Genomic DNA, 18,455 nt, shown 5'->3' with positions numbered 1-18,455 from the left:
AGCAAGCAAGGGTGCAGGTCTGAAGGAAAGATTTTCCTGGTGAATCCACTGGAAGCTGCTAGTCTGGAAAAGTGGCACTTTTTTTTTTTCACTTCTTTTTTTTTTTTCCCCCAATTTTTTCAAGGCCCCCTCCAAATCCAGAAAAGTTGAATTAGTGCCATTTTAAAGAGTCACTTCATTCTAATTTTGGGTAAAATTAGCTTTAGTGACTGGAAGCCCTTAGCCTGTTTTGCTGTGATACGAGGAAAAGATGACAAGCGAACAAGCCAGCTGCAAAGCCATGGCAGGATTACATGCAGCCTTAAACTCACTCTTAAAAATGTGCCTTCAACCTGCTAATTTGAAACTATCTGATGCTGCTCCGTAACTGTAACTTGAGCTTCACCAAATCTGGAAATTCCCAAGTTATTTAGCATTAGTTGTAAAGAATATTACATATTATGTTCAGTCAGCCAAGGCTAACATCTAACTTGAACTATTGTATGAACACATGCATAAGCACTGAAGTTGTTTTTACATCCTCCTGGTAGGACTTAGCGTTTCAAACTTCCACTACCTAGTTTGAACCAGCAAAGAAGCAAATAATACAGAGGTTTAAGTGGGTGTAATTTTTAAGATGTTTTTTCTTTGGATTATTTGCTTCATAGTAACCACCTGTACTGGTGTGAACTTCTCTTACTACTCTGCACTTAAATTCAGTAGGAATAGACAAAAAAGGTTTGTTTGCTTGTTTAGGAATAGGTTATTTTGCACTGTACATTTTTGCTTACATAAAACACTTGACATTTAAATCAAATACAGGAGTCTTCAGTTCCACTCCAAATGTTTGGAGACTGTAGAACAACTGTGTGCTATTAAAAATCTATGACATCCTGCTTTGGTGAACAGTCAGATAATTCTTGAAACTATGTCAATGAGCTACATAATGTTTTAAAAACCTGCCGATTGAAAATTACCATGGATAAGAGGAAAAAAAAAGTAGTAAGTAAATATATGAAACATTATCATTAAGCTATTTAAGCTGTGATTTGATGACAAAGTTTTAGTCCAAATGCATTAAGGACAGAAGATTTTCAAACTGCAGTGTAAGCCCATCCTGATATATAATAAGATATAACTAACCAGTAATAGCTTGGTGGAAAACAGTTTTCACTGTAACTCCCCTTACAATATAAATGCAGAAATCACAATAATTCTGGTCTTTAATGGAGAGATCCAGACCCATGTAGTTTTTGCCCGAGTCATTACAAAACTGTACATTTGTCTTTAAGTGTCTTTAAAATTTCTGTGTTTCTACACTGCTCATTTCTAGCTTCACACGGGAATATGGGCATGACTGACAGTTTTTAGGGCTGCAATGAAAGGTCTACATAAAAAGTTGTCCAACAAAGATGCTTTTACTGAAATTAGCACAGGATAGAGTTGCACTGAACGCTCATCAGTTAAACACCACATGGGTGCTCTCTTCTGCTCGCTTCACTTGATTGACACAGGAATCAGGTTGAAAGTTTTTGGCCTGCATCTGGAAACACTCTATTGCCAGGACTTACAGCATCAATACTTTGCAGGAGCCTCCACAGATACTGCTCAAAAGCTGTCCTCCAGGAGAACAAGGAAACCCTTACTGTAGGAGTAGGGGCCACAGGGCAGAAAATGGAGCTTCCCTGGGAGCCAGTTAGAAAGCTAAGAGCAACGTTTTGCAGAAACCATCACATCCCACCTGCCTCCACCACTGCTGCAAGGCATATTTCTTCACTGTGTCTACAGGCAACCATAACAGAGAACTAGCTACATTTATTTACTTATTGAATTGTATTGGCTGTAAAAAAGAAGCTCTTGCTACTTGCATACATCTCACTCAATGAGAGGAAGCACCAGCCACACATGGCTTCCAGTGATAACCCTGCCCTGCATAGGAAGGCTTGGTGGTCCACCCTCAGCAGCATGGTATGGAGGGCCACCTAGATTGTTATGCTTCAGTTATCTCACACCACAAGTCTCCTGAAATTTTCCCAATACAGAATTCCCATGCTCCCATGATTTCATATCCTATGATCAGATGTCATACTCAGCTAATATATATCAGCTCCACTGTTGCCTTGGGCAAGCTGTGGAGTTTTGCATGTCTATTATGTCCATCTCCTCACTCATTGCATATCCCTCAGCAATGCCAAAGAACAGCAGGAGCAGAGTCAGGCACACCCCAGCCATGCCTCCACCAACAGGTGCAATCACACACAGCCTGAGCACAGTCAGTAAACACAGATGGTCCCTCAGCATCCCCAGGCACAAAGACTGGGCAAAGCAGGGTCAACAAGACAACCTCATCCTGAGCAACAGGAAACAGAACTACATCACAGACCTAAAACCCACCTAGAAGAAAGAGCTAAATAGATACCCCAACTTGAGCTTAAATAGGATCTGGGCCAGGAACACAAGTGGGGCTGGTCAAAGTCATTATAACCTGCTGCCTAGGTGGGGCTGGTCAGGGTTGTTAAGGCCAGCTGGGGCCCTTCTTGTTCTGATGTGTTTCTCAGATCTTTTGTTGTCCACAGATTTCCTTTAAGAACCAAAAATCTGATTGCAGTAATGTAAAATAAAAAAAAAGGAAAAAAAAATGTATTTTTTTAAGTGTTTACAGCACCCTGATCCCCCCTGTCACCACCAAGGTCATTCGATTTCTGAGGTTTTTTGATGCTCACATTCCTTCTGTGATCACTGTGACAACTGAGACTGTCTGTAATGGACCAACTTGCCTTTGCACCGGCTATCCATTGCTCAGGGATGGTACCTTTCAACTGCAGTGGTTTAGACATCTCTTTTTTTCTACCCCCTCAATGGCTCCCATTCTAAATCCATGGATAGTCCAAAATAACCACAGAATGAACACGCAGACCACAAAATATAAGGTAGAGACATCCAAGGTTGTTGTTACTGATGGTAGAAGCTATCCCCAGTTGAGAGGACCTGGCATATTTCTCACACAACTTCCTTGCTGGAGCTCCATCAGGATGCTAGAAAAGTAGAGCCACTGAAAAAGTGGCTCAGACAAAAACATACTGATGTGAGCTGAGCATGATATTGGAGATTGATACCCTCTATTTTCTTGTCCAAGGAGTGCTGTCATGGCTGGGCTGGCTTCCCCAGGATAAGTGGCAATATGCAAGAGAAAGGGGGTACTGTGTTCCCTGGGATTTCAGTCTCTCAAACCCAGATATGCACCCAGTGTATAAAGAAACAGGTTTTCTTGGAACATTTGACATATTTTTCAGCCAGAGATCAGCACGATGGGGTCCCAATGTTATGCACCTCCTGATGTTGCAAAATCTGTAAGTAGGAAAGTGATTATATTGCCAAATACCTGCTGATACAAGAGGAAAACACCAATATTGAACTTCTGAAATAACAAAACCACACTTGGGTCAGTGCCCGTAGATCTGCCTTTAGGTACTGTTATGCCAGAAGGATCAAGTGGTCAAACTAACATCAGCAAGGCTGCCAAATCAAAGGTAGCCTCAGAAGCATAAAATTACCAACTAGGAATGCGTAGTCTTTCCCCAGAAAAATTGCGTAGAGATATTTCAGAGTAAACAAAACTCCATTTGCCTCATAAAGTAAATTGAAAAGCATTTCCAAAAAGTAACTAACCTAACTGAAAAGAGAAAATGTTCTGCTAGGAGTTAAGTGCCTTTGCCAAATGCACCAATACCTTTAGTGCTGCAAATATAAAATTGTTTTCCTATTATACATTTTCAGTTTGTAGTATTGGAAAGAGGCTCTGATCATCTGAGAGCTACTCTAAGAGCCAAAAATGTCTTCACATGATCTACCAAAACACTTTGGAAGAAATAGTACAATGTAATCAGGAATTACAGGGTTCATCATTCAAAAGCATTTCTAATTCTGCATCTATATGTAAATTTGGGATGGGATCCCATCTCTTACGGGGGTATTGTCATGTAGATTAATTAGCTAGGTCTATGTTCCACAAAGCAAAGTGCCAGATCTTTAAATATTTAAGTATCTTTTTAAAATTTGGATTTTAAGGGCCTGCTTGCACCAATTTTGTTGCAAGATCAGGGCCATAAGCTGCAATGTACTTTCAAGCTTCAAGTGCATGAAGTTGTTAAGCTTTATTATTTATTTTTGGCTAGTCGGATCCTCCCCGGTTTAATCTTTTTAAGTCTCCCCAGACGTCATTGATTTAAACATGCTTTTATTTTTTTGCTGGTTTTGGATAATGTATATTGTTCAGCCTGCAGCTCGCAGTTCAAAGTACTTCTCTAGCCGTCCAGATGCCTCTCACTTGGGAGCTTTGTGAAAGAGCATCAAATCTTCTGCTGAGGTTTTAGCACTTTTTCTTTCTTAACTTGAATCACTTTAACTTAAAATGCTGTCACTGCAGTGGTAAAATGTTCTTGTCTACAGCCATCCCTGTCTTCATCACAATTCTGCAGACATTGACCGAGATGCTCTCAAAGCAGCTAATGGATGTAGTGACTTTGATAGGATCCATTATCATGCAACAGATTCTGTGCCTTGCCAATGCTCCACCACCCTGACTGTTTGCCTTTAGTATGACAATGGCTAAATGAGCAGTATCTCCCAGTTAATGGGTTCATAACTGGCTGTCATGGTAAGCAAGTAATTCCTGGTTAGAAACCACATGCAAAATGTAAGCATTAGGGCAATTGCTGCTATTAGCTATTACTGTCTAATTAGTACAATGTACAGCACTGTACCAAGTGAACTGTTGGTAAGGATCTTTGGAAAGGAAAACAGAAATACTCTATTACTTCCAAAAGTGTAACTTGAATGCAATAATTTACTGCACCACCTCACTCCAAATGTGAGACAGGCTGTATTTATTTCTTGTGCATCCAAGCTAACTACCTTGAGGCAGCAGTATAGAAATCAGTTGCCGTGACTCACTTCTTGAAAATTTATTTTGCTTCTTCTTAAAATCTTGGCCTGCTTGACCTCAGCAGCCTTCACCAGTTTGAAAACGCAAGTTATAATTCTCTGTAGGGATTCAGGCAGGTGTCTATTACAGCATGTAATCTGCCATGCAGTTTCCAATGTTCATGCTGCAGAAGGTTTAAGCCTCTCTGTGTTCCTGACTAAAAAGGTCCATGAGGTGTTAGTGTAGACCGGAAGCAGATTGAGGAAGGCTGTCTAGATATCACTGAGGAGCAGTCTGGATGGACAGGTTTCACCTGAGTGGCAGCACTCAGATTTTAACCCTTTAACAGCAGCTGCAAAAGTGCTGCTGGCTCCCCTGACATTCATACTACTGCTGGACCCCTGTTTTCAACCAAAATCTTCATTCTAGGGTCACTGTCCCATCCTTCCACCCATTCACCAGGCCAGTCCTGAAGGTGCGTGTGGTAAGACATGCTCCTGCCCAGCGGGAGCAAGGCCAGCCCCAGAGCCCCACCCCAGACAGGGATACTTGCAGAACGCCTCAGACACCACTATAAAAGTTCAAGCTGGCTGGTACAAACAGATGTCACTGTGTGCTAAAACAAACTAAATCCAGCTAATTAAGAGGAAACCCTACTGGGACCAGTCAGCCCTAGTCAGCAGCTTCTCAGGTAGCTCTGCTTTTTACAGCTGGGGCTGAGCATGATCAAACCATGTGATACAGCCACGTGCCCTCACCATGCATGCAAAATGGGTACCCCTTTGTAAAGCCAAAACTTTTTGACTATGTCACTAGTTTTGGTAATATTCTTAATTCCATAAGCAGCCTAAAACAGAATAAATAGCAACTTAATTTGCCTGCCTGCAAGGAGCTATTTAGTCTGCAATTACTGCACAGGAAAATAGTGGGTTTCTTTTAGATGGTCATGGTGTTGGGAAAGCCTCAGTTACCTCTTACATTAATTGGCACTAAATGTTTAGAAGTATTTATTAGTGTTTAATTATTTAGAAATCTCCTAATGGCTTAAATATTGTTTTGAAAAGTTATACTTATTTTCCACCTTGTCCAGCTGAAGACCTGCTGCTTGGAAGGCTTAAATGGAGAGCTATTTAAGGCTGCCTGCTGGTCAAAAATTACTTACAACTGCTAATGCTCCAGTCCTGTAATTGTGCCCAACATGGAATGGGCTTAGTTTTCACAAACTGGGGAAAGTTTTCCTTTGCTGTATTCATTTTACCAAGATAGAGGTCTTAAAGAGGATTATCACAGAGATCAAGACATTAAAATACATAACTAATCCCAAATTAATTGTTTTCGTACTGACATGTACTAAGGGATATTTGTGTAGGGTAAGACACCTTTACACTGTTTTGGTCGTGTAAGTATGACTTAACATGCAAATTACATTTAAGGTGAAGCATAGGCAGTTTAAAGCCAAGTTGCTGGTAGAAAAAAAAAACAAAAACAACAAAAAAGCCAAACTAGAATCTGACTCCAAGCCTCTGAGGCAATAATTACGTTAAATATTTCAAAATCACATCAGGGACTGTCATGTCAGTAAGCAGAGGGGAACTCACCTAAGCTCATCATTTCGCTGTGTCAGAATTCGGGACATTTATTTTATTGGCTTATATCGGCTTAGATTTTTTTTTTTGTCCTAATCTCCTCGCTAGAATACTAAACACCCTACAGATTATTTTGGTGTCATCAAATCATTCACCTCTTAAGAGAGAATTTTGTGCTGTAAAATTAAAAGAATAATTCCATTTATTGGGGAGGATATGCCTGAAGGTTTTTCTTACAATTTTCATTTTTGATGACATCCTTACCCCAAGGTTCCTGTGATAGGTTGTGCCACTGATATTACTGCTGATAAGAATTTCTGGTGCAGGGACAGCACTGTGACTCTGATCCATTTCTCACTATGCTCTGCCATTAATTGGAATAGCCTCATCTGTCCCAAAAACTTTTGTGCGCACAGAGATGTAGACTACCGTTCAGTAGCAAACTAAGGCTACTGAAGCATTCACAGCACCATTCTTTCGGGTATCTTCTTACCACCGGTTCTTATGATCTGGCTGCATTCACACTAGCTTCTGTTTTGATAGAGCCCTGTTTCCCAGCATTTTCTGATTATATTGGCACCTTAGCTTTTGCTTAAAAGGAAAAGGTGAAAGAAAAAAGGAGCTAAAGAAATCAACTCATATACAGAAAGAAACAATATATCCCACACAATCCAGGGTACTCACTGGAAGCCATAAAACATGCCTCCTCTAGCACCCAGGGACTAGCGGATCAGAACAGCTTTAGTTTTTAACATGAAGAATCACAACAGACTCAGTGATTGCTTGTGAAGCAGGAAACCAAGGCCATCCCTCAGCAGTGCTTAATGCACCTGTCTGGCTACCCAGAAACATTTATTTGCTGGGTTTCTATAACCATGACCTCCCATTGAGGTTGGTTTTACCAAAGTAATAACAGAAGTATATACATTATAAGTACACAAGCAGCTTCATGGTGACAGGTACAGAAGCGACCAGATTTTTCTAGTAAACCACAGAAAGGTATGATTTATGAAATTATGAGCATTTTCTGCAAAACTGATACTTACAGATAGTCAAAGGGTCTGGTACCTTAGAGATTTCACAATACGTATATTTTCCCTAAGGAAAAGAAAAGGCTTAACTAAGTTAGTAAATTCTGGCGTTTGTGTCTAGTGCATTAAATGGAGCTTAAATAATCAAAAAATCTGGTGTTTACTTTATTCTGCTTGACTTATTTTTTGATTTTCACTGTTTTATTCAAAAGGAAGACATAGAAATAGTAACCATGAGCTTGAAATCAAAGCTATAACAGGGGCTTATTATAGACACGTTTTGCAGAATATTTCCAGTTACAGCTGTATGCTTTGATGCTGTCAGTGTAACAAGCAGTGTGCTGCTTCCCAAATAACCCTTTTTGTCATCTTATAGTTTTTTAACTTTGAGTCCCAGTGAATCGTCAGGTTTAGCATTCAGCTGTATTAATGGGAAAGAGAGAGAGAAAGAAAATAGTATTTCACTGCCTATGTAAGAGGAAGTTGCTAGTGGGAAGGTCAAAGTGAGTGCAGAAGTCCCTTTACTTGTGTTTCATGGGAGTATGTCAAGGAGCAGAACAGCAGCCAAGGTGGAAACTCATATTTGAAGCCCATTTCTCACACTGGATAGCATTGAATTACTTCATTGCCCTGGGCCTTTGAGATGGAGAGAAGCATAACTGTAATTATAAGAAAAGGTTGATTATCATATCAGGGCTTGTTCTGTTTTCAGGCTAGGTGAGGTGAACTCTGATTAATGACAACTACACTTATTAATAACAACAGCTACACTTATGCCTCTATTGAGCACTGTTAGGTATAGGTGTGTGCAGCTTTTTCCCCAGCAGTGCTGACCATCAATCGAAAGACACATGGTTTCTTCGACAATCTGTGTGTAAGGTGGAGGGAATGATACAGAGCAGCAGTCGCTTTCTGAAACAAACATAGAATGAACAAGTAGCAAAATATCAATGTACTCTTGAAAGGCAGAATTAGAAAAATGTGATTCAGTGCAGCCTATGTGACCTGATACCTTGGCAACTGCTTCAAGATATACCCAATCTGCAGACAAAATAGCCTTTGTGAAGAAGCCCAAGAATGTAGTATGCAAGTTAATGTATCAAAAGGCCAGGAAGAGAATAATTCACTTTCACCTTGCTGCAGAGGACAAGCAGCCGTAAAAGCTGTGCACTATCGGCAAGCTTTTTTGTTGCTGTTTTTAACCCAACCTCCAGTTCAGAGCTCTAGCCACCTCGGCAGCATTCCAGCTAGAGCTGCTGACATCTCCGACCTAATCAAGTGCTGGATTATCTTGTCCTGACAAATTGGAGCTGGTGCCTCGTGAAAAGTCTTTCCTGAAGTACTTTGCTACCCTGTAATAAGATGGCAGATGTCTGAATCAAGCCCCAGAGCTGGCAGAGTGCTGTTTTCTTAATGGCTTTTGGTAGCAAGTGTAAATGTTTTAAGGCAAGCCAGTGCTAAACTGGAAGCACAGTTAAGCATGATGAATTTCACACCCAAGTGAAAGGAAACTAGAAGGTGTACTAGGTAGTGGTTCATACTGAGTACATACAGGCTGCACTGCTTACCTCAAAACACTTGCCCTGAAAATTACTTCTTCTGTGAGCAAAGCTCTTGAGGAACATATTTGTTTTAAAACATAAATTCTCTTTGGCTGCTGCATCTTTCTAAGAAGAGTTGGAGTTATTGAGCTATTAGAGACTTGCTCAGCCTTCTGTGACTCAAACACTGGTGCAAGTCATTCAGGGTAGATAAACTCTTTTCTTTCTCTAAAACATACTAAGAAAAAGTTTATGTTACAGAAGCAAAGGTACTGTGTATGTGTGTGTTTGTACATTAACAGGTAAAACAGCCAGGGTAAATATAGCTAACATAGAGGTATTCCTTGCAAATATTTGTTTTTTCTTTCTTGGTTTCAGTCCTGGAGAAAAAGCAGCAGTTCTCATGTGCCAGACAGGGAACATCTTTATATATCACAGCCACCTATACTGTGCCTCTCATAACACTGCTTTGCTCTTTTCCAGGGGAATCCCTACATGTGCAATAACGAATGTGATGCGAGTACCCAAGAACTGGCTCATCCTCCAGAACTGATGTTCGATCTCGAGGGAAGACATCCCTCCACATTTTGGCAGTCCACAACTTGGAAGGATTATCCAAAGCCTCTTCATGTGAATATTACGCTCTCCTGGAACAAAACCATTGAGCTTACAGATAACATAGTTATCACTTTTGAATCTGGCCGTCCAGACCAAATGATCCTGGAGAAATCACTTGACTATGGACGAACATGGCAGCCCTACCAATATTATGCCACAGACTGCTTAGATGCTTTCCACATGGATCCAAAATCAGTGAGGGATTTATCACAGCACACGGTCCTAGAAATCATTTGCACAGAAGAATATTCTACGGGGTACATGACAAATAGTAAAATAATCCACTTTGAAATCAAAGATAGATTTGCTTTTTTTGCTGGACCTCGGCTTCATAATATGGCTTCTCTTTATGGCCAGCTTGACACAACAAAGAAGTTAAGAGATTTCTTTACCATCACAGATCTGAGAATAAGACTGCTCAGGCCAGCAACTGGAGAAATATATGTAGATGAGCAACACCTGGCGCGCTACTTTTATGCAATTTCAGACATAAGGGTATACGGAAGGTAAGAGAATATATACTTTTAGAAACAGTCACGTGTGTTTGCTTTTAGGGGTTATTCAAAACCCTTTATTTCCCAAACACGACATTTTCTGCCAAGATATGTTCATTGGAAATATGGCTCAGTTGAAGTCTGTTACTTTTCATGGTAGAAGTTTCTCACTCAGTGACACAAACTCCTGGGTGTTCACTGGCACTGGCCTGGGATCTTGAGCCCTAGCTCTCACGAGCAGGATAGTATTAACAGTTTCTTATGTAGGCTCAGGAATTCACCCTGGCATCAGGACACTTTCTGCTTTTATATAGTTGGAGCCTGATCTGACGGTAGTTAACTGAAAAGAGAGATTCTGTTTTAGCATTCGACTTTTTCAGGCCTTTAATGTTTGATACTGCAGCTCTTCTGCAGACCCTTCCCACTAGGTCTGACTAAGAACTGCCTGTGAACAAGGCAGGCAGCAGAGATTAGAGTCCATTACTTTCACTTAAATTAGTTCTGAAATACAATGAAGCTGAAGTAAAATGAAGAATAAAATCAATAAGAAAAACAAACGAAAAACAAACAAAAAACAAACAAAACCAAACAAAAAAAAACAAAAAAACCCAAAAAACCACAACCAAAACCCACCACAAAATACAACACTGTTTTATAGAGACTGATTTGAACCTAACAAAGATGATTACTGAGCTGGGTTTGAGACAAACAGTCCCTCTAGGGCAAGCAGTGGCTGGTGTCAGGTGCTATAGTCCCAGAAATAATAACTGTGCATTGACATTCCTATTTGGAAATTTTCTTCCAAACTCAAACTAGCAACTGACTAATGACCTCAGGCAAGAGTGTGATACCCTTTATGTGTATCTTGGATGCCAATTTGTTCTAAAGATATAAATGGGACCTTCTTTATTAGCAATTCACTCACCTCTCTAATGTACTTTTTCCTTCTCCTCTGTTTCTTCTATAGAGAGTTCAAATTTTCCTTTCTAAACCCATCTCTTTTTTTTTGAGAGAGAGAGAAGCTAAGTATCAAAATGAACTTTTAAGCTAATGTATGTTGGAAGGTCAGGGCATTTTTTGCAGACAGGACTGAGGGCAAAAAAGAATAGAGACAGTGATTATATGAAACAGTGATGACTATATTTTTATTACTGCTGTAGTTAGTTTGCCATTTTCTGCTTCTTTTGTACAAGCCTTTCATGTTCATAAGCATTTCCGTATTGCAAAAACTGATACATAAAATCAAAATATAATCAAATTACTGTGGTGTAATTATTGAAAAATATTATTTTTCAATAAAGGAATAATTTTATGTAAATAAATACTTTTTATATAAAACATGTTTTTTATATAAATGAAGAATATATGCCATATACAGATTTGAATGCATGAGTGCTTTTGCAGTGGCGATATGTTTTTATATGATATCAGAAGCATTTGTTAGGACCATAGGTTTACACAGTATGTAGTTGCAATCTTCTGTGTCCACACCAAATACATAGGGATAGATACAGAGTCAGTAGTTGAACGTGTGAAACTGGAAGACGAACGGTGCTGGTTTAAGAATTCTTATTGTAACCCTCATTAGTTACATGGTAAATTATTTTCCAGAAGTCTCTTGAGAAGGCTGAGTGGATCACGGACAGCTTAAGGTACTGTTTTAAATAGTTTGGTAAGATTAGCCAAATATATATAACAATAACAACAAATATGTTCTGCTTAATGCGCATCATTTCTCCACTGTGCTCCACATAGGTTAGCTCTACAGAAGCATCATATCAAGCTCAGGCTCTAAAGATCCTCGCTCCTTAAGAAAAAGCTGCTCCCCATCCAAAAACCCATTTGGAACTTAGTTTGACTTCAATTAGACTATCAGTACTTTATCAAAACATGTGGAGGATTAAAAAAGAGTGCGTTGCATGCAAATGAGAAACAGAAACCTTTCAAGCACATCTGGGGCATGGCAATCTTGTGAAAAATTACAGAAATGAAGCGTGACTGTACGGAGGAGTTATGTGATGAGAATGCTTGTTGTCTAAATGCTGCAGTAATTGGTCACATGCTTTAAAGGAAATATCTGCTGTGTAATAGTGCCTCACTAGATTAGATTCATGTAAATTCTTATCACTCTTCTGCTAATGAGAACAGCTCTTTAGGGATTTGGTGGCCTTTCCTTCAATAGGTAGGGACCCCTCCTTGTTAAACACTTTACGAACTTGTTTGCTGTTAAGTAGCTGTGGGGTTGCAGTACACAGTCCTTGATTATTTAGTCAAACCAAATGTAACTTGCAGAAGGCACACTGTCACCCAGTTTTAAGTATTTTTAGTCTCCTCCTGGAAACCTTATAGCACCCCATTAGCACTATATTTAGAATGTTAAGCAAAAATATTTTTTTTTCTTGCTGTGGTGTTTCATATTCTGGGCTTTGAGACCTAGATATTTGTATCCAGATAGAAAGCTAGACGAGATTATTCCATTACTCCATAAAAAGGGACATTACCCAGGAGCTTGACATGTGGTAGATGGGTGATGCTAGCAGACACATAGTGAAGCTAGTCCTTTTACTGAAAAAAAATAACCTGTAGGTTAAATGTAGTAAAAAACACAAAAGCTCATAATAACATATTTCTAAAGGCAGCGTAAAATGTTGTTTCATGCTGTATTTTAAAGATTAATGACAATGAAAGACATCTGCTTTAAAGCCGCCATGTTTAATATACAGGGTGCTAGGGTGGTCAGTACTTCACAATGAATTATAGATAGGAGATTTGACCACTTAATATGGGGTTTGTTTTGTCATTGCTTTGCATTTTGGTGTGAAATAAGCCTGATGTATGTTGCATTAGAGGTGAAAACCTGTCTACTCTCAATGAATGCTTTACCTCCTCTATTACTACCTGTTTATTCATCTTCAATTTACCACTTCCATTGCGTATTTATTAAGGTGATGAGAAAAAGGAAATGTGGCTGTTAGCAATTTCAGCAACCCCATCGTGTTCACATTATTCAAGAAACCTAATAATCCACATGAACGAATTCTGACTTACTGATGGTCTGCCTCACTAAATCAGGGTGATTTTTTTTCCTAGTGAATAATGGACGATGTAGTGTGCCAGTACCTTAATTAAAGAGAGCCTCTCTTAGTCTTGATCTCATTTTAATTTACAGGGTAATACTACAATAATATCACTAATGGAAGGTACATTAAAGGGCATAAAGTAGCATTAACTGTATTAAATTATGGCACTTGTGTTAATTAACTGCTGAAGCAAGATGGTCCTAATGGCTAGAAAGGTCGACGAATGCATAAATAAAGTCTTCTGGGAAGGGAAACTAAGAAAGAGCAGACATTGTTCCCCTTGTCTCGCCTTGCTGCAGAGAATCAGAGGGTGTCCTGTGTGGTAACCTCTAGAAGGTTTCTTTCACTTCGTTGCCTGGACTGTCTGCGGGCTCTGCCTGTCTTTGATTCCACGTGAAAGACAGTCCTGGCAGTAAGCTGTGAGGTACAGCTCCCTTTTTTAGTTTTGTTTTTTTTTTTATTTTAACAGAATGTCATTAGAATGCTGATAATGATTATTTGAAGTCAAGCAAAAGGTTCCTAGCAGATTTTGGATCAGGCTGCTAAAGGTTTAACCATGTTTATTCCAATGTATTTTTGCTTTAACTGTTATATTGTCAGTGATGTGTACATTTATACACTGTAAATTAACTGTAATTTGGGATGCTAGTAAAAAAAACTAGCAGTTTTTTTAATTCCCCAGTGACAGAATGACTAGCTGGCTAAAACAAAGGAGCTTATTGTTTTGAGGTGATTAGGTTTTGATCTAAGAGCCACCAGTTTCCTTCTGACTTCAGAATATCCAGCCTCTGCACAATGTTATTAAGCCCTTTGAAATTTATTTTTATACCTTTCTTGCCTTGAAGCTTCTCTATTTAAGCCCCAGGGTTTTCTGACCCTGTCTCAGCTAAGATTGCAGTTCCAGCAGCAATAGAAATCTCTTAACTCACAATACACAAGTGGAAACTATCCTCAGTTTTAACAGTTTCTTGCTCTCACATTATCTCTTCTAAATTTAAATCCACCTCAGCATCTGAATAAATTAGTCTGAAAGAAAGCATATGTGCTTAGAGGGCTGGGGCTTTTTTGTCTTTTTAGTCAGCTTGCCCCTCCTGCCAGCTGTGACCCTGCCCCTGCTGTGGTGGATTTGGGGTAGGTGAGTGGCCTTCCTCTTAAAAAAGGCTGATGTGCTGCCCTGAGCTGGGAGCTCACACTGCAACCTTCAGCAGACAGTCACAGCGTGAAGGCTGGGGTGTCCATTTTTCATCCTCTGTCTTATTCTACAGATCCATTCTATGGATGGATTAATTAGATTAAATCTGTATGTTACTCTGGCATACACTTGACAATGCTGCAATAATATCACTCTACAATTCACCCAAAGCAAAATTTTGCCTTGGGGAAGCACTAATACATAGAAATGGTTTAGTTTTATTTATAATAGAAAATGTTTTCATTAATGTTCAGCTCCAAAACAGACCATCAATATGAAGATATGTAGGCTTTAAGCTTTTAAAGAGGCAACTGACAATCATTCTTGTTTCTAGTATTTATTTACCATACTTGAATACACTTTGTTTTACAAGAATACTTGCATAAACTGCTTGCTCTCCTTTGAGATTTCCACTAGTCACTAGGGGGAATCTAGCAGTTTCTCCAATTAAATTATGAACTCATTAGAGAACAGGAAAGGAAAAGAAACATGTATTTAAGAGCATGTCAATTTATCTTTAACTCCCAAGTGCGATTAGCTTTTTTGCTATATTTACTGTAATATGTCACTAAGGAAAATGGCCCTTTGTTTTCTGTAGAGACAAATCTAGGATCGTGAGGAACTGACATAATGAAATAGTTACTGTGTTTATTTACACATGAGCAGTCTCCAATGGTTTCCTTGCTACAGGTGTCCTGTGTGGGATTTACTCCTGCCCATGTTCACATAATACTGGCTTACACTGTCCATCCTTCTGACACAAGTCCCATCCATCAGCTCTCAGTGGTCTCAGTCTTACAGTGGCTGGAAGGGGAGCAGAGCAGTAGAGTCTGGACAGCTGACTAGGTCTCTAATTCTACTATATACTTTTGAAGTTAGTGAATTTAAATCACCAGTTTTCACTCACCACTTTTTCTCATTAGCATTTGATCATCTCTTCTTGGCCTGTTTTGCAAGATGTTAAGTATTTCCATACTGATCTCCCCCAGCTGTCTTTCAAAGAAGCTCAGTATTGTGTGGGATCAGGGTGTCTGAGGAGAGGCACCAAGCCTTTTTGTAGTATAATTCTTTTTGCCATTGAACATTAAAGGAGTAAAGATAAAACTCCTGATGAAAGAAATGAGCATTTTTCTTTTTATATTGCTTTGTATGCTGAAAAGCTATCCAAAGAGTCTTCCTGAATAAATTCAGTGGTTCCAGTATCTTCCAGAAACTTACTTTCCTTTAAGCTTTTCATTTCAGAAGAGTTCAATTTAATGCAAACACTGAAATAAGCTTAAAGATCTCCTGGATCCCATAGAATCATAAAATGGTTTGGGTTGGAAGGGATCTCAAAGCTCATCCACTTTCAACCCCACTACAGTGGGCAGCGGCACCTTCCACTAGACAAGGTTTCTCAAAGCCTCATCCAACCTGGCCTTGAACACTTCCACATATAAAAATGATTCCTGGCACATGGATGTCCTTCAGGATGAAGTTAAAGCTGGAGTGATATCACATTTATCAAGTTAAATGTTTTAAAATTTCCAACTATTTCACAAGTAATAGGAACTACCAACTTGTAGATGGGTTTTTTTTTCTGTTGTTTTTTAAATTTAACACCGATCCCTTCCATGGGTGCCATCATGGTAAGATTGCCTGTTTTTAGTTTTATCAACCTCAGTACCTAATTGCATGTGCTTAGGAACTGATTTTTCCTGTATACTCCTCAGCATGTGAAGTGTCCCAGAAGGTAGTAGATGATCCCTGAATATTCAGGTGCTTTTTCTATATATCCATGTGCTTTTTACACAGGTGATGTTAATCTTTTTTGTTAGTTGTAATAAATGATCCATAATTCAGCTTTGATTTAGGGAAATACTTGAAACTGAGAGAATTTTGTTGCCTTTCTTCCTATTTCCCTCTCATACAATGCTATAGTAAATGCTCTGTATCACTCCCTATATGTTGTGAGAAGTTAGGTATTGAGAGACCAGACCTGATAATGGTTTCACATGCCATCCTGTAAATCAGGAGTAATTTCAGTAAAGTTACCTGTATTAGATCAATGAGATTCAAATGCTTTTATGTAGGAGGAGTGAGGGAAAACAAGTGATGGAGAGGAAGTGAGGACAGAAGAAAGGAAAGAAAGGAGGGAGGTAGGATAGAAGTAAGGAGGTTGTCCCGGCTTCTGTTTAAAAGAAATAAGCAAAAAACCACACCTCTGAGTCTTTTCACCCTCTCTCATCTTGTATAATAAGGCTGATGTAAATAAATCAGGACAATTCTGCTAAAACCAATGATACAATCACACCCAGACACCTATTCAGAAAACTGGAAAGTGAATTAGTCATGGTCTAATAGTCTCATTACGTGGGGTGTGTGAGAAGCCTTCCTCTCCTTCATTGTTGAGTCTGTCTCTGGGATTAATGGGCCTCAGCAGTACTAGTGACCCATGCACAAAGGAAATCATCATGAACCCTACTTGATTGCAGGGGGCCGTAGTGTGAGTCAGCAGCAAAACTCCTCCATAAAACACAGGCGAAACATCTTGTTAACTGGGCTGAACAACAGGGAAAGTTTCGACAATGATGTAATTCTGTTTATAGAATATAATCTCTACAGAAAGAATTTGCAATCCTGTGAATTTAGCAGGCAGCAATACAGTCGGGGAAAAGGAGACAAGGGGTTATGCTGCAGGTAGCATTCCTAAGAGAAAGTCAGGCTGCTGACGCATTCAGGAAAGCATAATATTAGCTGCAGCCCTTTGCAGGAGAATAGTGTGTGTCCTTGGTAGATTCATGGGACATGGTAGAAATGAGAGGATGCTGAATGGCAAGAGGGAGCATTAGGAGGGAGCAGGAACTGGAGAGCATCATGTCATACTACCACTGCTGTACATGACCACCTTTAATTCTGCAGCACACCAAGTTCTTGGAGCCTTAGAGTCTGTCTGTCAACAGCATCTGGTTCTCACATAACAATACTTCTCACATCCAGACTTCTAAGCAAGTAGCAATTAATGGAAAGTAATGATTGATATGACTTTTATGCTGGAAATGCTTCCATACTCTGTAGTAACATAGCTGTACTTCACTGGTGATTATTTTAACATTTCTGTTTTTATAAGCAGAGAGCACTTATTAAAATAAGTCTAAAACCAAATAAAGTTTGGAAGAGTCTGATAACCTACAGCTCCATGCTCTAGGTTAAGGCTGATCAGGCCTTGGGACATACTATGGGTACTGCAATACATATCGTACATACACATGCCCATATCCCAGTGCTGGAAGGCAGTTTTCTAAAATTATGCTCTTTGTTTGAAACCTTGAGTCTATCCTCTGATTATGATGTTTGTGCAGATGTCAGTAGTTGTCTGCTTCTTTGTTCTAAACTCGCTGGAGGACCTTGTGATTCATTTAATTTTCACAAATCCACTTTTGTCTTTATGGGAATAAAGCTATGCAGAGTGTCTTTCCTCTCTGCCATGCAGTATCCCTACTTAGACCCTCTGTAGATGTGTGTTGGCCTGTAATATGAGCCAGTATCTGGTATATTAAGATTTATAAAGTACATTGAAATACACTTAAGAAAGACTGATAGAGAAGCACAATGGATTGTTATAATCTATCCTCCCTGCCCCATCGTTCATAAAACAGGCATGTGACAAGAATACTGGTACAAATGTTAATGATAGTGATGCTGTCCCAGTGACAGAGGGATATGGTGGTTCACATTTAACTGCCATCAGTATTTCTGTTAAACTGCACATTAAACCTGTTAACAGCCGAAAAGATAAAATTTGATTACAATAAGGATATATACATTGAGATATGCATCCTCACACTCAACTAATTAGTTGCCATCAAGTGTTTTTGCTTTGCTCGGTGACATGTGGTATATAAATCACTACAATATGTTAAATGCAAATGGTTGGTAATAGGGTAACCATCTGCTCACTGTTAGAAAGTTAGCAGAGGAATACAGTAAGCTGTACTTCTAATAACGATGCTGAACTCACATCCCTGAAA

The 18,455-nt window shown here is 39.3% G+C and overlaps 1 protein-coding gene across 7 annotated transcripts in view; it reads left to right on the top strand.

The window, feature by feature from the left end:
* NTNG1 (netrin G1) overlaps positions 1 to 18,455 on the top strand; it is a 170,147-nt gene that overhangs the window by 57,732 nt on the left and 93,960 nt on the right. For all 7 annotated transcript variants that reach the window (XM_061465183.1, XM_061465178.1, XM_061465177.1 and 4 more), the window contains exon 3: positions 9,545 to 10,185. In XM_061465183.1, coding sequence (XP_061321167.1) covers positions 9,545 to 10,185 — 641 coding nt within the window. The remainder of the gene's footprint in view (positions 1 to 9,544; positions 10,186 to 18,455) is intronic.

The sequence above is a fragment of the Pezoporus flaviventris genome, unplaced genomic scaffold (genome assembly GCF_033815535.1).
Source record: "Pezoporus flaviventris isolate CSIRO_AGI_PZ_B2104156 unplaced genomic scaffold, CSIRO_AGI_Pfla_v1 ptg000040l, whole genome shotgun sequence".
Taxonomy (NCBI): Eukaryota; Metazoa; Chordata; class Aves; order Psittaciformes; family Psittacidae; genus Pezoporus; species Pezoporus flaviventris.
This window is presented reverse-complemented; position numbering and strand designations above follow the sequence as displayed.